At 41.7% G+C, this 22,426-nt stretch overlaps 1 protein-coding gene across 1 annotated transcript in view; it reads right to left on the bottom strand.

Annotated features, from left to right (window-relative positions):
• PTPN14 (protein tyrosine phosphatase non-receptor type 14) overlaps positions 1-22,426 on the bottom strand; it is a 395,238-nt gene that overhangs the window by 16,851 nt on the left and 355,961 nt on the right. Inside the window, exons 15-16 of the mRNA XM_069233899.1 lie at positions 19,315-19,533; positions 5,034-5,162 (exon numbers count right to left, since the gene is read on the bottom strand). Of these exons, the coding sequence (XP_069090000.1) occupies positions 5,034-5,162; positions 19,315-19,533 (348 nt within the window). The remainder of the gene's footprint in view (positions 1-5,033; positions 5,163-19,314; positions 19,534-22,426) is intronic.

Genomic DNA, 22,426 nt, shown 5'->3' with positions numbered 1-22,426 from the left:
GGGACTCAATTCCCAGACAGGGCTGCTTGCGGATTAGGACCCCCAGCCTGATGAAAAGTCGTGACCTGGCATTGCTGGCGTTGCGACCGTGGCATGACCGCCATGGATGTAATGCGGCTGCTGGACTGCCACATTGGCAGCGGTTCGACAGCCACCGCGACACTGGCGGTCTCAAGACCACCAGGGTCATAATGGTGCCCTTTATGTGCAAATGCTGGAAAAGCAAGAAGCTCATAATAGATAAATCTGGCACTGGCATGTTTGCATTGTATGATAAACGTAGAAGAATAAATAATGAGTTACAGGCTCACCCTTTCTCACATTAATTTCATATTGTACAGAAGTATTTCGATAAGAAATGGTAGATGTAAAGAGCAGCAGTACACAGCACTCAATACATAAGTAGTCCGCAGCTTATGGTGACAATGTACTGAAAAGGGTCAGGACTGGACGAGTGGTGAATGTTCAACATAGGCATGACACTACTTCACTCATCTTCATGTTTCGCACTGGTAACTGCACTTACACACTGTAGACCAGGTGAGGCCACCAATCAAAGTATTTTGGTGGAAAGGGATGCAAAATTCCACACACTGACATATCACCCCAGTGGTCAGATGCTTACACATGGGCCTCAATTATGAGTGCCTCGGTATTGGTGTGTTATTTATCACATCTGATAACTATACCTTGAGCACAGTGTTTATTGGATGCAACAAATGGCGGCAATTAAGAGGTTTCCAGCAATAAGATACATATTTTGGTACCTACCACAGCAAAATACTCATTTCCCAACGTATTTTGGGCACCTTTCCACAGACAATATTGTGAGCTTTGACCTTCCAATAGTGGCAGATGGCAGAAAACTAAAATGCAGAAAACGTGAACCCACTCATAGTTGCAAAACTCGTTTAACAGTTGTTACCATGGGTGCCACAAATGAACACAGCACTTGTACACAAGGCAATACAGTCTGCCAAATGACCAACTAGTGAGTTATATTTATAAAGTACATTCTGCAAAATCAATAGCCTTTAAGCACTGGTCATCCAAAAACTGGGGTAAACCTAGGAAAAAAATGTGTAATCCAGTGCAAATTAAAGCATCTTGAGAGCCTTACAGAGCATTCAATGTTCATTCATGTTTGGAAAGGAAAGCAGTTCAAAATGTTAAGTCTCAGAGACTGAGACCTGCCCTTTTGAGATGTACGTGTGCACGATACTACAAAGTTCAGATATTTTAAAAAATGGGTTTTGAGGGTGAAGTGTTGAATAAATTAGCAAGGTCACTGGTGGGACACTGCACACAGTATTTGCTAACAGAGATCTAAAAAATCGAGTACTGATAAAATTATTTGGTGTAGCTAAAATATGATGGCATTTTATAAATCCAACCTAATGGGTTTCTATCCTCGTCTTTCTTCACTTCACTTGGTTATTTAATCCCCTGTTATGCGTTTTTGTCATTTATAAATTGCAAATAATTTGAAATTCCGTGCTTTGCAATTATATTTATTTATTTATTTAATCCTCCTTTGTGCGTTGTCATTTATAATTCGTAAATAATTCAAAATTCCATAATGTTTTGGAAATATTTTTTTCAGTAATGAAAATAATTGCAAAACATTATGGAATTCCGAATTATTTACAATTTATAAATGACAAAAACCCATAATTTATGATTACATAAACAAAAAGTGAAGAAAGACAAGGATATCAGCCTATTAGCGTGAATCAGTAGTGCTGGAGGGAGACACTAACATGAGAGAGGAATAGTGCTGAAAAACAGCACGAAATTACACCGATGATCAGAAGGTGACACCCAACTAGCATGCTAACTATGAGGCATAAAGGGATACCAGCGAGAATTAAGGTTGAAGTGAGAGTTTCACAATAACCATTTTCTAAATCCAGCCACAAATATGGAATATTCCAGGTTCTTAACAGCACGTTTATTGCTTCTGGAATCCAAAAAGGTGCAGATTAGTGCAGTAGTCCATTTGGGGGTGAAAAATGCCCCCTGCGGGAAGAAAGTACATCATTTCGGCTGGAAAGCACCAATTCTCCTAAATATGTATAGATGAAATAAGGCCAGTCTTGACCAACTTCTGATGGTGACACTAACAAAAAGTTGGCATCAAATCCAACTCCCAGGCTTTTTCTCCTCCTACTTTGGTGATGTGTTCTGCAAAGTAGTAACAGAAGAACACAAGTCAGCCTTGGTATTCATTCCCTGAGAGCCATTGTGTCTTTGTTTAGCAGGAATTGGCTAAGATGCATCCATCTTCCTACATCACATGGGCAATTGAACCCTGGAGATACTGACAGCTAAATATAGTTGTTTTTTTTGTTGTTTCACTGTAGATCCAGTCAGAGGTTCTAACTTAAACTAACAAGGTGGTTAGACAGGACGGCAAAAGCGGTGAGCCCTGGAGAATCACAGTGCTTCTCGGTCACACATTTGAACATTACAATGCTCGCTTGTAGTTTTCTCAGGTCCAAGAACATAACTGGAAACAATTCTACAGGGTCCTCTTGTGGTGGTTGCTCTGGCTGAAAGAAGAGCATGGCCTACCTGTCAAAGCTGACAGACCAGTTTGGATATAGAAAGCGGGCTAAGAATGTGTCTTTTTATACGTTTAATAAATCAGTCCCATGCTATGGGAGGGTGAAGAAGGAAGTGGAAACTGAGATGATAGCTTTTTAGAAACGTATTGTTTTATACAGAGTCTTCACTTCCTGATGGCACTTTCCATGGACATAAGTCTGCCTGGAGCGTGAGGACCTACTCTGGCAGCCAAGTTCGTTGCATGAGATAGTTTACTCCTCGTACAGGAAGCTGTTGAGAACACAAGTAGTTTAACATTGGGGAACAGAAAGAGTAAATAACCTTTCTGGATTCAGACTCATGGAAAACTAGTGGCTATGCGATGCCTTAACTCTACAAGTCCTGCCAGAGCCCACTTTTAATGCATTATACTTCATTGTACAGGATGGGCATAAAGTAAAACTATGCAGAACCAAAATCGTATCCGGCATCAAAAAAATGTGATCAACCTTTGAGGTATACAGGAACAAACGCAACCGTGTGCTATCAGGGATGAATGTAATCAGCACATGTTATGGACCAGACATATTTCTCCAGTGTTGTCCCAGTAAGACATTTATCTCGGTTGCTGTAACCAGTGCAGACCAAGGTTTGGTTTCTAGCTTTCTGTCCCTGACTGGTCACAGAACATTCATATCATTGCAATCCGCAATCAGCACAGACTAGAGGATGCATCTATTTATTCATGTAGCCACCCTCAACACCTCTAATCTCAGTGACAGGTAGGAGGACATACATCCAATGCATGAAGAGATCTACCATCTGACACATCCATTGGACACCTTAAAACATCATAAACTGTCTTCTCAATAAAACCCTGGATAAAAGATGACTTTAACATAGTCCCTTCCCTGCAGGTCCTTCTCTCTTGTCCCTAAGTGGTCTCTCCTATACACAGATATGTAGGCAGAGAATCGTCCATTAGCACTTTATCCAGCACAGGACACAGGTTGGTGGTCACCCTAAAATCCTTTAAGGGATCTGCAGAATAGCCTAAGGCATATGACTGATTTGATCTGCATGCATCCCGTCTCTCACTCATCTTTCCACCACAACACTATTTATCGACGAGACCCAAGACAGGATCAGAGAAACACTTGTCTACTACACCAACAACCTTTGCCGTTCCTGCACAGTGGAGCGATACAGCCACCTGACAACATGCTTTGGGTTCTCATCAGATTATGAAGCTCTATACAAATGAACTACAATACAACAGAACTGTAGACATGCATGGAACATGAATGGCAACACCAGAGCTTTCAGAACATATTTCTGCAATTTTCTATGTAAATTTCTGTTGCACTTGGGAGAAGTTCCAGATATGAGTCTAGCAGTGAGTGTAAAGTCTTGAAATGTTTGAGTTGCAGAACTGTAATGTGCATACACACCCAAAACCCTCTTTCAAGAGATACCACTAGCACATGCTGCACAACCCTTGGTAAAACAAACCACTGTTAATATGCCTGAAGTATCTCCCTTATTGGCTACAAAAAGTGAATTAGGGTCAGAGGCTAATGGTAGGTGTGGTGGATCCATCTCTACTCCAAACTGGCCAGGAGCCACCAGACTAACTTCAGCTAACCAACAAGTCACCAGTCAGTGTGAACGTCTCTCCAACTCTATCATAGGCTTCAGGCCACTCAGTAGACCATCCTTTTAATATCAGCCCTAACTGCTTGTAACTGGGGGTAGGGCATGCCGGAAATTCATCATGCTTGTTTTCTGGTACAAACATGTTTGATACACATTGAATGTCTTTCAGTGCATTCTTGAAAGAGAATTAATCAGGATGTATAGAACTGAGGGATATGATTAATTCATGTATTCTATGCCCTTTGAAGAGCAGAAACATCTACTAAAACATGATGAAGCGAACAATATATAGAAAAGGAAATATTTACCTGTGACACTGTTAAAGGATGTTCTTGTTTCATCAGACTGAGTTGATGTAACAGTTTATTATGTGCCAATTCTCACAAAGATGAAGCATTGCTCTGCTATTATTAGTGGAAATGTTTCTCTGTTTTCCTTGGCAACAGATTCAAAAGATTTCAAGAAAGCACATTTCAGCAGGAACATCTGCTCCGTGCACCATGGTGGCTGATAAGAAGAGTGGGACGCCGATCTGGCTGTGTCTGAGCTTAGAAGCACATCTGACCAAGCATGCCACACGGTTCTCAGATTCCAGTGGAAATATCTATGCTTTGTTTGGCACACAGAATCCATAAACTGAAGGAACAGCCTGCCACAATACAATTCCAGCAATAAACCACTTCTAAAAAGACAGGAAAGTGATCAGAGGAAAGGAAAGCGTATAATAAAGGAGACACAAAAAGAAAACATATCTTTCTACTACAGGTCTTGAGAATGGTGGGGTTCCCACAGTCACACTGCAAAGCACTGTGCGTGGCAGTTTCACTTACCTCTTCAGCAGTGACCATGGCTATCACGTTCACGCCTTGTTCCCACACCATCTGCCAGAAGTCATGACACGTTTGTGGCAGTGGTCCCTGAGTGCCTATGTAGTGCCACTCTTCTCCGGATATTGACACCTAGGAAGAGGAACAATTGAAATTCACTTTACATTAGAACTTAATTTGTAACAAAATAAGTGTCAAGGTACTTGTCAGGAGACCATTGTAGCTTGCACCACCCATCGCACTCCGAATGAGAACTTAGACTACTTATACATTAAAAATGACCAACACCTGCCCCCATGAAGCTATTTTTATAGCTTTGGATGGCATGTAGTAGTCATTTTAATGTATACATAATTATTAAACAACTGTTGCGTTCATCACAAAATCAGACAAACAGCGCCACTAAGTAGCTGGCTGGCATACGTCCCGCTGTTAACAATTAAGTACCGGTGCTGAGCAGTGGAAACCACCGGCTCAAAGTAAGCACTGCTTCACAGTTCCATCTGTCATGACAGGCTGATAACATTCTATCTCATGGCAGATGTAATGGCATCAAAGCTAAATATTATCTTGAACTGACACACACATTAAGAAGTCGTGCATTATTTTATCATATGTGTTTTATGATGCAGGAATGATAGGCCAAGTGGATTCCTCTGTTGTATTTCCTATGTTTGTATCACTTGATCTTTTGGCTGGAAGTCCTCACCAGACAGTGGCCTTTATGCACAATGAGAAAGATGCCGAGCCACGGGTTTCACATAAGTATGCTATATGTTTTTTAAATATGTGGCATTCAGGAATTCTGGAACATGCCCATGCACTATACGATTTCAGAGATGTATCACTGTGCTGTGACTAACTGCCAGATTATGACAGTGGCTCCCAAAGCTAGGAGACCTGATTTCCACACATATAAAGCCGTAGTCACCAGAGGTACAGACAGAAGCAGCATTACCGATTATTCATAACTAGCTCCGAGGTGTGTCAGAACACTGAGCACAACAGCATAGCGGAAGGAAGTAACAAAGCAGAAGTCCTACCCAGACATGACTTGCAGGTGTTAACAAGATGGAGGTGTTTTTACTCTGTGCAGCTGCACAAGGGAACTTGCACTTGAGATAACTACCTTCCAAACTGGCACCTATAGCAATGTTGAATTCAAAATGCATATTCCTTATGGGAATTATATGTGGCAGTGCACGTATGTAGGAAGTTGGCTCTGTATGCACTATTTCAAAGTAAGGAATAGTATGCCCAGAGTCCAAGGGTTCCCCTTAGAGGTAAGATAGTGGCAAAAAGAGATAATTCTAATGCTCTATTTTGTGGTAGTGTGGTCGAGCAGTAGGCTTATCAAAGGAGTAGTGTTAAGCATTTGTTGTACATACACAAGCAATAAATGAGGAACACACACTCAAAGACAATTCCAGGACAATAGGTTTTTGTATAGAAAAATATGTTCAAGATTTACATGTAATACTTTAAATGAAAGGTATTGCAGGCAGGTACTTTAGGAACTTTGAATTAGCAAAATAGCATATACAGTTTTCACATAAATCACATATAGCTATTTTAAAACTAGACACAGTGCAAATTTCAACAGTTCCTGGGGGGAGTGAGAGTTTGTTAGTTTTTGCAGGTAAGTAAACCACCTACGGGGTTCAAGTTTGGGTCCAAGGTAGCCCACCGTTGGGGGTTCAGAGCAACCCCAAAGTTACCACACCAGCAGCTCAGGGCCGGTCAGGTGCAGAGGTCAAAGTGGTGCCCAAATCGCATAGGCTTCAATGGAGAAGGGGGTGCCCCGGTTCCAGTCTGCCAGCAGGTAAGTACCCGCGTCTTCGGAGGGCAGACCAGGGGGTTTTTGTAGGGCACCGGGGGGGGGGGGGACACAAGTCAGCACAGAAAGTACACCCTCAGCGGCACGGGGGCGGCCGGGTGCAGTGTGCAAACAAGCGTCAGGTTCGCAATAGGAATCAATGGGAGACCAAGGGGTCTTTTCAGCGATGCAGGCAGGCAAGGGGGGAGGCTCCTCGGGGTAGCCACCACCTGGGCAAGGGAGAGGGCCACCTGGGGGTCGCTCCTGCACTGGAGGTCGGATCCTTCAGGTCCTGGGGGCTGCGGGTGCAGTGTCTTTACCAGGCATTGGGTCTTTGAAGCAGGCAGTTGCGGTCAGGGGGAGCCTTGGGATTCCCTCTGCAGGCGTCGCTGTGGGGCCTCAGGGGGGTCAACTCTGGCTACTCACGGTCTCGTAGTCGCCAGGGAGTCCTCCCTGTGGTGTTTGTTCTCCACAAGTGGAGCCGGGGGCGTCGGGTGCAGAGTGCAAAGTCTCACGCTTCCGGCGGGAAACGTGTGTTGGTTCAAAGTTGCTTCTTTGTTGCAAAGTTGCAGTCTTTGTGGAACAGAGCCGCTGTCCTCGGAAGTTCTTGGTCCTTCTAGATGCAGGGCAGTCCTCTGAGGCTTCAGAGGTCGCTGGTCCCTGTGGAACGCGTTGCTGGTGCAGTGTCTTTAGAAGTGGGGAGACAGGCCGGTAGAGCTGGGGCCAAAGCAGTTGGTGTCTCCGTCTTCTCTGCAGGGTTTTTCAGTTCAGCAGTCCTCTTCTTCTTAGGTTGCAGAAATCTAGTTTCCTAGGTTCTGGGGAGCCCCTAAATACTGAATTTAGGGGTGTGTTTAGGTCTGGGAGGGCAGTAGCCAATGGCTACTGTCCTGGAGGGTGGCTACACCCTCTTTGTGCCTCCTCCCTGAGGGGAGGGGGGGAACAACCCTATTCCTATTGGGGGAATCCTCCAAAATCAAGATGGAGGATTTCTAAAGGCAGGGGTCACCTCAGCTCAGGACACCTTAGGGGCTGTCCTGACTGGTGGGTGACTCCTCCTTGTTTTTCTCATTATCTCTCCTGGACTTGCCGCCAAAAGTGGGTGCTGTGTCCAGGGGGCGGGCATCTCCACTAGCTGGAGTGCCCTGGGGGTAACACGAAGCCTGAGCCTTTGAGGCTCACTGCTAGGTGTTACAGTTCCTGCAGGGGGGAGGTGTTAAGCACCTCCACCCAGAGCAGGCTTTTGTTTCTGTCCTCAGAGAGCACAAAGGCCCTCACCACATGGGGTCAGAAACTCATCTCTAAGCAGCAGGCTGGCACAGACCAGTCAGTCCTGCACTGAACAATTGGGTAAAATACAGGGGGCATCTCTAAGATGCCCTCTGTGTGCATTTGTTAATAAATCCAACACTGGCATCAGTGTGGGTTTATTATTATGAGAAGTTTGATACCAAACTTCCCAGTATTCAGTGTAGCCATTATGGAGCTGTGGAGTTCGTTTTTGACAGACTCCCAGACCATATACTCTTATGGCTACCCTGCACTTACAATGTCTAAGGTTTTGCTTAGACACTGTAGGGGCATAGTGCTCATGCACCTATGCCCTCACCTGTGGTATAGTGCACCCTGCCTTAGGGCTGTAAGGCCTGTTAGAGGGGTGACTTACCTATGCCATAGGCAGAGTGAGATTGGCATGGCACCCTGAGGGGAGTGCCATGTTGACTTAGTAATTTTCTCCCCACCAGCACACACAAGCTGGCAAGCAGTGTGTCTGTGCTGAGTGAGGGGTCCCTAGGGTGGCATAAGACATGCTGCAGCCCTTTGAGACCTTCCCTGGCATCAGGGCCCTTGGTACCAGGGGTACCAGTTACAAGGGACTTACCTGGGTGCCAGGGTTGTGCCAATTGTGGAGACAATGGTACATTTTAGGTGAAAGAACACTGGTGCTGGGGTCTCGTTAGCAGGGTCCCAGCACACTTCTCAGTGAAGTCAGCATCAGTATCAGGCAAAAGGTGGGGGGAACTGCAACAGGGAGCCATTTCTTTACAACGTACAAAAAAAGTAGTCGTCTAGGTGTGATGCAAATGCTGCAAGAAGACATGCCCCTTCACAATCATCCGGGGCCAGACTTAAAAAGGACATTAATTGCCAAACTGGTGTAGATAGACATCCGACTACTTTTCCCCAGTTCAGCCAGGCGCCAGGAAACACTGTGATGAGATTTAAAGTGGTCCTAAATTTCCATGTAATCTAACATCACACCACCTTCTCCGGACTGCTACAGACATTATGACGTGAGCAACAGATTGGGCTCACATACAAAATATCCACTCAACAATGTGTACACTATTCTATATAGTGCCACCGATGCCAAATAATATGTGGGGTCAGGGGCGTAAAAAGTGCCCCAGAGCCCCCCTGGTGCGAGGTCCCCCCCCCCCCTCCCCAGCACAGCTCCTGGCCTGACTGAGTCTTTGTAGCGGGCCCCCTCTAGTTTCGTTATGACACTGTGTGTGGGGTGCTCCTCCCTCCCATAACAGAGCCCTAAAGCTACTTTTGACTCTCCTAAAGAACTAGAACTTCCCCGGGACACAGTAGTGTATTCAGCAGCTATACAGGAATTTAGGCAAGGAGATATATTTAACAAGCATTTTCAATGCAACGGGTCTCGCATTTGTTCCAGTTAGAGCTATTAGCTTTGTAAAGCAAAACAAAACGCAGCTCGATCGCGCTACGTAAAATGCAGCGCAGCGTAACAAACAGATAAAGTAGTCCGAACTCCAGGCTGAAAACATCGAGCCTCGTATGTTTTTGGTAGTTTACCGGTGCTGTGTAGGTGGGCTAAACACCGAAAAAGGCATGACGTATGCATGCCTTTCACAAATGAAAGTAAGCGGATTTTAAAAGGCAAGTCTATGAACCAATGTAAGTGACTGACGTGGCATGGGCGTGGTTTTAAACCCAAAGAGATTACCGAATGCACGGAGAACTTTGTGCTCGCCATAAAAAGGACAGCAAGTCCTAGCAGAGAAAGGGGGTTCGTCTGACACTCCTGTGCATCCGCCTGTAATTCAGAACGGGCTGCTTCTGGGCTCCTTGTAAAGCATTTTTCTCAAGTCCTATTCATTTTTTCCTCAAAACACAGCAGCCATGAATAAGTAAAAACACAGGATGCAAAAACTGAAAATCAAAAAGTTGAAAATGTTTCACGAAATTGTAATTTGTTCCAACCACGAGATGCGCCCGCTCAAACCTCCAATAATATATTCATAAGGCATGATACCAAAACATAGGGAACATGACTAATCAAAGTAATCTTTTCATATTTGATCTTGCAATCTATTCCTTCCGTTAAAGCGTTTACATACATATGTGGACAGGACACATTAAATTAAATCTTTTTTAATTGCAGGACATCTGTAATCGCAAATGAATCCCCCTTCACGGAAAGCTATGCTGTGACATCGTTTTTACAATAATTGCAAACTATTTTCCATAAAGACCATTATTCTAGATAAAAGTAAACTAAAGCAAAAAAAAAAACAACCCTAGTAGTTCCAGCTTTGAAATATTTCTGTTCAGAGGTTTTCATTTCCTCTTAATTTACTGAGCTGGAACATTATGGTTTCTCCACTGGGTGGAGCTAACGATCTGTCTTTGGCGTCTACATTCAGAAACCATAGTTTGGCACAAGTCCTACATTGTTATGCTTCTTCTAGTTCTATTTTAAATTGTCGCATGAAACAGATCTTCAGCGCGAAAACATGTTTACGTATTTATTGTATTATGTTTTTCAAAAAGCCCCACACACCTTACGAACGATAGGTCGCACAAGTTGTTTATGTATTTTAGGAACATCTATCAGATTTAACAACAGTTCTCAATATTGTGATTTACATTCAGTATGTTTGGGCTTTATACACACACTTTGTTTCGAATGCAAGTAGAAACAAGCATTTGCAATGCAACGGGTCTCGCGTTTTCTCATGTTATAGCTGATAGCGTTGTAAACTCCTAACCCGACTTTTCACCTATCGGCAAAAGTGCATTTATGTACCTAACCCGAAAAAGTGCAATTAACTGTGTAAAGCGCTCGACTTCTGCCAAGCGAAATCGCGCTAGTAAAAAGTAGTCCACGAGCCGGACAGAAAACAGCGAGCCTTGCATGTTTTCTGTACTTGGTCGCTGCGCTGGAGGAGGACTAGCCACCGGAAAAGGTATGATGTGTGCATGCCTTCCACTAATGAAAGCAAGCAGATTTAAATATGCAAGCCCACGAACCAATGAGAAAAACAGACGTGAGGTCGACAGGGCTCCGAGCCCTTTTCTAAACCCTAAAGCGTCTCGCTGCGATACGCATGCGCGAGCACATGCAATGCAGACTCGACCCTAATAATACAATGCACAGAAATGCACAAGTCATGCGATTTCCAATTACTGAACCACTTGTCACCACAGACAAGTTTTATATTAATCTTTGAAGGACTAAAAGCCATCATTATTTGATTGACATCAGTTGTTTTTCATTTTTTACATTTCTTTGTTTATTTTCAAACTATATTATGCGGATCGGTCCCAAACCACAATTGTGACATTTAAGAACGCCGAAAGGGCCGTCTCTCGTGAAAGTTGTCTGTCCAATAGCGCGCTCTCAGAAAAAAGACAGCTCTGAATAGTTCCATTTAAACAAAAGCCAGGATTGCCAAAGTAAAGCATTGACTACCTCGGTCTGCTTTTATCAAGCAGTCGGAGAAAAAGAAAAAAAAGTTAAAAAAATAAAATAAAATAAATAGGGTTAGGATCCGTAGTTAATGAATTGAATGGGAAATAGCAAGTATAATTTTAATTTCTATGATTTAACATTTTAAACAGGTAAGAAAATGGCATTAACTGTTTGCGACATTTAACACTACTGCAAGTATAGCTGCAGATAAGTTGTAAAGTCAAAACTACAGAGCTATTGAACTGCCTTACTTACACACGGTGCTTTTAAAAAAAACTCCCCATATCATTTAAAAACAAGCATTGGCAACCCCATTGGGTTTAGCTTCTACTTAAATGGCAGTGATTTACGATTGTTGATTTTGATTGTGTTATTATATTAACTGATTTAGCAAATGGTAACCCTTTGCCCTTAATCCTATAATTCAGTCATTCCAATCATACACTACGTAACTGATCCAAAACACCAACAAACTCCACAGTTCTTGTTCTCACAGAAGCTCTGCAAATATTGGACTGGCTTCAGCCCAAAACATATCCGAGAGTCCTCCATGCACTTCATATATGTAAGACAGAATGCCATTCTCAGGCATTCTTCCAATGACTTCAGTCCCTGAGTACTAACTAACCATCTCAGGAGTAGGAGGCAGGCTTTCTCCGTAGTATGCAAAACCAGGCACACTGTGCGAAAGAGTCCAGGCAAGCACACATTGGTTTATATGGATAAAAACTAGACCACCTAATGCTCTAATTTTTATGGTAGCTTGGTGGAGCAGTTAGGCCAATCTTGGAGAAGTGCAAAGCATTTGTTGTACTCGCAGTATCAATAAATATGGACACACACTCCAAGAAAGAACTTGAGACCAATTTACAAAATAACTTTAGATTTTATAACATTTGTAAGACCAAGATCATCAAAATCAGGTACGCACTTTTTAAGTTATGATTTTTCAAAGTTTAGAAAACGTCTTGCTTTTATACATAATTACACACAATGGGAATCAATGGGAGAAAACGTAAAAAATACATGTAAAATCAGGCAAAGCGTTTACCAATGTCTCCTTTTGCTTTTAGGTCGAGGTCGTCAAGACGTCCTGTAGGCCAGCCGGAGGAGTCCAGGCAGTTTCCGGTTTTGGTGGCAGGAGCTGTTGATAAGTCCTTGGAGCTGGTGCAGGACTAGTGAGGGAGACCACTTAGAAAAGCAATGCACAGGTGGACTTCAAGGTGAGTCTGGTGGGTCCCCTTGGAGTGTAGAGGTCGCAAGGGGTGGGGGATCCTTAGAGCACAGCTGGTTCTCCGGTGCATGGCCCATGGAGGCCGGGTGCAGAGCAGACAGGTGAGCAAAGAGCTGTGCGCAAAGGTGTACTTGGAAGCAGGTGACAGGTCAAATTGAGAGGGGAATGCATGCCAGCAGGGCTAATCTGGGGGGTGGTTCTTACGTATCCTGAAGTCCCTCAAATGGGGCTTGGTCCTGGTCCTTTTGGAGTCCGGAATGGACTTTTCTTCTTGGTGTCCCGCACCCCGTGCTATTGCATGGTTCAGCCCCTAGAGGTCGCAGTGCCACCAAACCTGGCATATTTGCAGGATTTGTCCTCCGGGTTAGTCGGTGAAATTTGGTCTGGCTCACAACAAGGTCGTAGCGAAATCTGATCTACCTAAGGGAGGATCCCTGGGACACAGAACACGAGTACCCTAGACAAGGGTGAAGGAGAGTGAACACATTTCTCAGGCTTGCATCTTCACATTTACTGTTTGCCATCCTTATGTGCGGGTTATGTGGGAAGAAACTACTGGTGTGCAGGGACTTCACCTCACTATTGCACCTAATACGAGCACCAGGTACACCCCTTTAACTTGACCCTTAGGGTAGTGAAGTCATGCAGACCAATGCTTACTTAGGAAGGAGGTATGGGATTAGACACTTAGTAAATCAACCAATATAAATAAATATACAGCCAGTATACAATTGTTGAAAGAAGTACTTTACTCACAACATTTATAACTCAATACAACACATAATTTTAGAGATAGCAGCAAAATATTACTGGGGATGGATAACGTACACTGATTACTATAAAAACAGTCATGGCTATTGAACTGGGACAAATCCCTTTGTATATCTCATTCAACAGTCTTGTAATCTGTCTTTGGGGCTTCCCATGCAAGGGTTGGTATTTCAGTAGTCTCTAGGAAAGAATGAACTGGTTGTGCGGCAGTATTTCATGAAAGTCCTTCCCCACTAAATAGGGACATTGTCTCCACCTCCCAATGTGTCCATGTTCCATAATCTTGTGACAACTGAGAATAATACATAACTAAGAAACTCTCTACACCTGCAATGATATGCAAGACTGACTGAACAGTACTATACCGTTGCCACTTCTCCACAGGCTGGGGACATAGAATGCAGCCCATGCAACATTGCTTAGGCTATGCAGGCCAGCAACCCTAAAAAATGTGATGGCAAAAGAATGAAAGAACAAATCCTAAACTTGGCAAAGAATCATAGAACATGATATCCTTAGCTTGGAATTTAGGAAAAATAATGCACTCTCCGCATTGGGATAATTTGTGATTAAAAACAATGATTTCCCACTCCAACAGAAGCAAAATCGTACCTCTCAAACAATAAGGCACCAAATGAAAATAAATGGCACGAGACCTCATGCCAACCCATCGGAATGCCTAAACCACTACAAAATCCTGAACTCAACACAGACTGCAAAAGCTGTCTAAACCATCACAGCTAGGTTTTTCCTTCTTGCCACATAGTTACTAGAGTAGTGAACACCACCACTGCTGATGGTAAGATCTGTGAGGCATACATCATTAAGAAGTGACAAGTAAAGCACAACTGACCTGGCTTAGGCAGAAGGCTACGAGATCTGAACCAGTATTGTGAACCAGCGGTGAATGACAACCCACTGCACATTATTCACTCGCACATAACAGTTTGGAAGCTTGCAAAAATTGTCCCACACACTCATGCCCACACAAACAAAACCCTTCACTGGGTGTAAGCTACACCTTTCTGGAGGTAGGGGAACCAAGACTTCCCCAACTCTGAAGGACCTTGGAGGGGAAAATCCACAACTAGAAATCCAAGCCTCCATGTGAAAGTGCCAGGACACCAAGTAAAAGGTGAGCACAGCACTACACAAGTATTCTGCAAAATAATAATACCCATCATAATTATGCTTATAGGGATAAATTAAGTTTCTACCTCGGGGTAAATTAAGTTGTCTCAGGTTAAATTAAGTACTATCCCTAAAGGGGATCGAACTTCTCATCTTTCGGGACCTATTTGCAGCAACAGAAAATGGGTGATTGTGCCATATTCCTGTCAACTCTGTCAAGCTTAGGTTTTAGTGGCTCAGCATTGTTTTGGCACATTCTTATTCCCAAAAAACAATTATAATCAGCTCCTCTTTGAGAACATGGTGGTAATCTCTGAAACTCAGAAAAATTGCAATTACCAACATAAATTACAAATTCCGGGTGATTATAGCTTATTAGTATTGTGCGATACGTGTAGTAATCCACTTGGAAAAACTGATGGGAACATCACTAAAGTATCACCACCCAAAAGAAAGATGAACATTTACTGCTCTCAGTCATCCAAGTGGAAGGACGAACACAGTGCATTAGAATGCTTCAGATGGCTAAGGTCACTACTTGTGCAGCTCCTGTACAATTCCACTGGTAGAAAACAGAGTTTTCGTTTATTTTAATAAATGAGCATTAAAAATCTTTTTGACAGTACTGTAGGCCAGCACTCCCAAACAAAATACTAACATTAACGCTCTATTATACAGAACCCTATGGATATAAGCGCAACTCTCGAATGTAAATGGGGACGGTTCATACCGTACTGTGACAGTATCCCAATGGCAATAATCAATGTAGGATAGCGAGAAAAGATTTTGTTGTCTTTAAAAAGGAACTGAACAGGTATATTGTTTCTTAGTTTCCACTAGTAGGTATTCTAAATGTGAAAACAATGCATTTAAATAATTAAAGAATGTTATAGTTAAATAAGAATGTAGTGGCCAAAACACGGCTGCATCTGCCAGCCCATTGAGCCTTGTGTATTTAAGCATCTTGTGCATAATGTACGGACCAGAGTGTGTATTTTTATACCTGGTGTTAGATTTATACATATCAAGTCATGTTTGTGTAATGAGAAAAACAGCAATAAAACGCAAATTTAATACACAGATGTCATACAAAATACATATGATATTTAGAAAGCCACAATGTATCCAAAGTGCAGTGTAAATTATTATACCGAGTGTACACCAAGCACTTGTATCAGGAACAAAATATTCATCATACCCTCCTTATGTATTACCCCAACCTTACACGCCGTACAGTTCTAATGGCTTGGTTTTGTATTTCCAGTAAATAGATAACAAACAGTCAGAGGAAATAAAGACACGTGTTGCCACTATTGAGTCCCCTCCTCACTGCCCTCAAACAGCAAATCCACCTAGCTTTCAATTGTATTCATGCCATCTCTATCCCCACAACTCGGATTTTTGAGGGACATGGTCAATGTAAAGAAATTTAATGCTGTGAGTATTCATATGGTGTTTGCAGTAGTGACTCACAGGAAGACAAGTGGCATCATTATTTCTTACTGCTCTGATGTGTTCTTGAATCCTACATTTAACTGTTGACTCATAGTGCAAACATATGTAAAATGATGCAAACATCGATGACAACGTACACAACATGTGTGCTATTGCAAGTAATAAAATGGGTAATTCTGTATTTACGTATTGTGTTGTAACAGAACTAAACAATATGTGGTCGTCTGTTTACTTTAAAAACATTTTGTTTATCAATGTAAGTGGCAGTGCGCTTTTCCCAGTTGTTTAATTTGCTTGGCATTCATGCTTGTGATGGCTACACATTGCGTTTTTGACAGCAAAAGTAGCGGGAGAGAGACTACCCATTTGAACTAAGGAGAGGGTGCAATGTTTTAACCAGTTGCTGTCATTGCTGGTTAAGTTTGTATCAAAGTGAGTTTATCAGCATTCGTTCATCCAAATATTAAATATGGCATACTTTCACAGGGAGAAATTGGCAGAGGATCTGTTTAACACAGGTTTTAGTTCTACACTAGTATTATTATAGACAGGAAAGCCTGTAAGAAGGGTATCACAGATAGATAATTCTTGATTCTTTAATTTTTCCAATAATTCTAAGTGGTGGGATGGGATTACGCTAAAAGAAATATCTAAAGAATAGGAAAGTCCCTAGAGAATTAAGAATAATAACATTCTTCACATTTGATGACTTGGATGAGGATTTGCTACAGAAATGGGAAAAACCTACACAATACGTCTTATGTAATGATGGGAATTCTGATTAAACATGCAGAACACAAAGCTAAAAGGCTCAAATAGGAGACTGAAAAGTTGGAGAAGAAAATTAGAGAAATGAAGAGGGCTGCTGAAAAAAACTACTATATACTCAAATGCATGGACACCAGATGGTGGTCAAAGAGAGAAAACTTAGAAAGATTTGGCTAGATAAGGATTACTTGGAGGGCAGAATTTTGACCTCTGCCTGTAAACGTGACAATATCAACAGTACTTGTGAAAAAATGCTGTCTAAAACACTGGCAAACTAAAATGTAAGTGGAGAGAGTAGTCTTGAGTTATTCTCAATAGAAGAAGCAGAACCTAATTATTTAAATGTCCAAATATGAAACCCAGGAGTGGTTCTTTTTTTTTCTTGCAAGTAATTGGCTAATGTAATTTGACATTATTTTTGCACATTTATGCTCAGGACTAACATTTATGAAATAAGTTTACAACAGGAATGAAATGCAAATAGAAATAATTGAGATGCATTTTATAAGCACCCTCTACATGGATCATTGCCCTTGTGATATGAATATGATAAGAACCATTGAGGTACGAAAGTTGCACATATGTCCACAGAGTTCTCTTCAGGAGAGTCTTTAGAGTACTCTAAAATAAGCATTTACTTTAGTTTCAGAAGAAATATTTGAATCATACATCATTTATATTACAACACAAATGAAAGAAGTCACACAGCCCGATAATGTTATTTGTACACTATTGAATATCACAATACTGAAGTATGCCGGTCACTAATATGTGCATGTCATTAATTATCAACTGAAAACCGAAAATCAAAGCTATGGATTAGGAAAATACATACTTCAATGCACGTTATTATTTATTGTTTCTCTTTTCCTCTGCCATTTGATCAATAAGGTACCAGGATCAAGATATATGTATCAGATATGTATTGTACATTACATTAGTGAAACAGATGTATGGATATTTATGCAATTATGATGCCTCTTTGATACTGTGTTCCTATTGTGAACAAATGTTTAGTCTTATCTCAGAGTTTAGAATAGAGGCCTTCTTAACTTTATATGTCTTTTTGTATGTTAATTACATTTGTAACATTTGTAAAGAGTGTGTGCATTTGTTTTACAAAACAAATATGTATATGCTCTTTTCAGGCCTGAAGAAGTTCCAGGTGGTGGTGGACCGAAATGTGTTGAGTGATGTTTTATATTCGCCAAAATTAATTTTTGAATAAAGAAAGATTTAAGAAGAACATTGTGTAACTGGACTCCTGTATCTATTCCTAGGCTGACATTCATGCTTGTGCAGGATACCTAATGAGTTTTGACAGCAAAACTCAGGCGAGAGGACACCTCAACAAATTGCCTTTTGAACTAAGAAAAGGGTACATTGTTGTAATCCATTGCTTTCATTGCCGGTTAATTTTGAAAAATTTACATTAAGCTATATAGTGGTAAGTACTAGGACACTGACTTCTACGAATGCTATTCCATCACTGGGGTTATTGAAGGTCAGTGCAATTTATCAATCAGGTAGACATAAAATGTGTCTTAAAACAAAGAGTCATATAAAGGTCTATGTGAAATTCGAACCAGAAATACAGTTGCAGAGTTCTGGTATATCTCTTGTTCCACAAACACACTAAAAGTGGTCTTTAACCAAGGCTCTGTCTCTGCCCTCTCCTTTCTTTCTATGCACACTTTTGAAGATATCTTGTTGTTTAATTCCTTTACTATCTCTTTGGTGATGAGATTAAAATCTTAATTTGATCCCCTTCCTTTACAGACATTGTGAACTGCACCACAGCTCTTCTACGTTAAGATTTACGCTAAAATGTACGCAAAGATCAAACCCATTGGATTCTCATTGTTCAGTATACAAACATTTTCAATCTTATCTGCTTTCCACTAGACTCCTTTCTTCCCTTCCCTAATATTGAGAAGTGCACCTCGTCAGTGAAATAAGACTTAACACATTAATCGTAGCAACAGTCATGTCTGATCACTGCAGCCTACTATTCATCCATAAAAAGCACCTAAACATCAGTATTCATGCTTCCTCTTCAAATATACTGATCATTGTCCCAGCCTGAGTTAATTCCTGGTAGATCTTCATTACTCCTCCTTCAAAACCTGTGAAAAACTCATCAACTGTCTTATATGGATCCTGTTCGTAAGAGCCACGCTCTGTTATTTTTATGCTGGACCACAGAGATACTATGCCTCACCCACTCTAACCTCTTTTGAAGGTACTTGGTTTTCCCAATGGTTTCCAAACTAACAAAAGCTCAATGAAAACATGCTAAGCCCCAAAACAGACAAATTGATAGACACTGTGTATTTTGTTGGTGGGAAAGAACAACACCTATAGCTATGTGGTACCAAAATATGTTTACCTTTATGTGGGAGGCATTGATGTAGCCAGTATTATTTTCTTTGGATGGCACCAACTCAACTCGATTTTCCTCATATGGAACAACCTCCCTGATGCGATTGCGCTCAATGTTTTCTGGAAGATTTGCTGTGGTGAAAACTCCATCTGGCTTTTTCTTTGGAATCTGTTCATATTCAGTAAACACCATGCCCTCCTCCAGCCGTGAACGCAAGATTTTACACTGTAATTAAACCACAAGAACACCAAATGTGATCATCATCCAGTTCAAGGGACAGTCACTTACACAGCAGTAAACAAAGATGCCCTTCACTTTGACCTTACGGTATAGCAGTTGAAGTGTCATTAAAAGTTCCAGGTTGAATATCCTGATGCACATTTGTGCCAATCAGGTCATCTTTTCATCCTAAAGAGGCTGATTTAATATGGAAACGTAACAGTTGAGTTCTAGAGGTCTATATCTTTATCAAAAATGCACAATTCTTCGCCAAACAATGTAACTTGCAAAGATATACATCTGTAGTAATGGGGGATGTGGACTGCAACACATGACTGGTCTGCCACTTCCCATCCTGCTACAATGTAGCAAACTCCAATCTGTCCTCGGCTTTGGTTGCCACTGCAAAATACTTATTGTCTCTGTCTGCACCACCTTTTTTGGGATCTTAACAAAAGAGGGTACAGTCCATCTAGCCCCTTTCCTCTTATGTGTAGGATTTATTCCCCTAACAAGGAGCTAGACCATGCATTATAATGGTGAGAACAATGAGACTGACTGTTAGCATAAGGGACCACACTCTTTCTCAAGCCTTTGCATCATTCACTCTTCAATTCATGTCCTCTCTTATTCACCTATAAAACATGTAGTCTGTACAGAAAAGAAAGATGAAACTGTCATGCACGTATTACAATACCAAAGGTTAATAATTTTGAGAGCACAGCAGTAATCGTAGGTTCAAAGCTTCATTCTAAGATGGCTTTCAGCATATCTCGGCCAATGTGAGCATGGATACAAAACCAGGTATGCACAGTGCTTAAAGTAAATCTGTGGAGTAGACAAAGTGAGTGTTAGAACGTGCTAGTGAAAATTAACTCGCATTTCCTTACGTCTCACTGCAGGAACAAGTACGTCTAGAAATGAAGTAAGTTTCCATGGCGAGTGACATTCCATAATGTGGAATGTCACCCAACTACTCCACCTCTCCATCTCTCTCTTTTTCTTTTTTCTTTAACATGCCCACTGATGGGCATAAGGTTATTCATGCTTATTATGTCAGCCAGTCCTAGGCTGCTTGTGTTCCACTTCAGAGAGGGCCTGGCCTGGCAGTTCGGGCTGGACTGTCCCCACTGGAGCAGGGTCAAGAGTGATTTGCAGCATCTTCTGCAGAATAACAATGGACTGGATGCTGCCCCAAATAATTACCAGTGGTTGAGATTATTTCAACTATTCCATGTATCGCTTTTTTGTATAATTCAGTGTGTCACCCTGACTAAGATGGGCATGTCCAGATATGGGTCCTCTGCACACTGTCACTGGAACCAAGCTCTACATGGCTGATGAGCCCTAGTCAGGGTGAAACCAGTCCTAGGTTGCTTGTGTTTCGGTTCAGCGATAACCCGGTCTGGCAGTTTGAGGCTGGACTGTTCTCACTGGAGCAGGGTCAAGACTGGATTGTAAATGAATGGGGCCAAACTGAGATGACATGGAGTGCAAAATAATGATGGACTGGGATACAGCCCGACAAATTGCCAGTGGCTGAGAATAATGCAAGCATTCCCTCCATCACTTTTTGTATACTTTAAAATAAAATATGGTGCTGTACAGGAACCAAACAGGATGGAATAAAGAATCTGCTCCACATGTGATTCCCTTATATACCGCACACCAAATTCCAGCTCAATACTCATTAAAACCAGAAGCAAAGAGTCATAAAAAGGCCATCATAGATCAACTAAAGTGTCACAGCATCATATTACCATGTTATTCAACCATGAGTACTTTTAGATTAGAGAAAGTAAAATGCATACACACAAGTGGTGCAAAATGCTCACAGTACGGGGCTGATGACAAACAGAAACAAATAGGAAACACATTAAGATATTTCGAATGGGTTCTCTAGTAAAACAGCGCCTGGATTACAGTATCTAACCACTTTCTTGTTTGTAAAATTTCAGTGCACCTATATGAGACTGCACCAGGGGTATAAGGATAGTCCTGGACTCTGTGTGGCAAGAATATTAGATAATCAAAAAACAATTCATCTGATTCTGTTTCACAATTGCATAAAAAAAATTAAAAAGACTCTGCCCTACTGAAGATAAAGCTGCTAAAGGATGGCTTTTCAAGGTGAGAGCTAGTTCAGGAATGCATTCCTTAAGTCTTCCCCTCATCATACAAGTCGCTAGTTCAGTTCTTGGGGGAGAAGGAACAAGTACATAAGTAATGATCTGTGCATGTTGCAAGCCTCTTATTCACGAGAACATGCTGCTGCCATGTCCACAATTGCCACCTCTCCAACTGCAACCCCACAGAATTAATATCACATAAAATGATACCTATGCAAGAAATGGCATTGTCTGGAAATGAGCCCCCATCCATATTGTTAAACTAGAAAAGGTTTCCTTTCGTCTCCTCAAGAAAAACACGAAATTACCATCCCTATAACTAGTCAATGCAACTGGTAGCTTTTTGCCTATTGCTGGTTTCACAATAGATACATCTACCCACAATGGTGGTACATTTGTGTCTCTCGTGCCACAGTGTCACTCCTTTTGTGAAGTGCAATAATGATTAAAGCTTTGTTGCTAGTCCATGAGTGCCATCTTCCTGAAAATCTGAGAGACTCCTGTGGTTCAGGAACTGCAGCTGCATTCTTCTTCTCACAGAGCTTAAGTGATTACCATGCTGTTATCATCAATGCCCTGTTGCTTGATAGTGTTATTTGAGAAAAGGTTTCTTAGCAGATTTTGGACCCTACAGAAATGATTGCGATTCCTTATGTTTTAAGAATTTCATTGGATGACCCCATCAGTCCAGTTCCTTTTGCAAGTTCATAGGATAAAATACTATCAAAGAACTAATGTCAGGCTAGAGTTTGTCCGATTTATCAGACAAT

Source organism: Pleurodeles waltl, chromosome 5 (assembly GCF_031143425.1).
Source record: "Pleurodeles waltl isolate 20211129_DDA chromosome 5, aPleWal1.hap1.20221129, whole genome shotgun sequence".
NCBI lineage: Eukaryota > Metazoa > Chordata > Amphibia > Caudata > Salamandridae > Pleurodeles > Pleurodeles waltl.
This window is presented reverse-complemented; position numbering and strand designations above follow the sequence as displayed.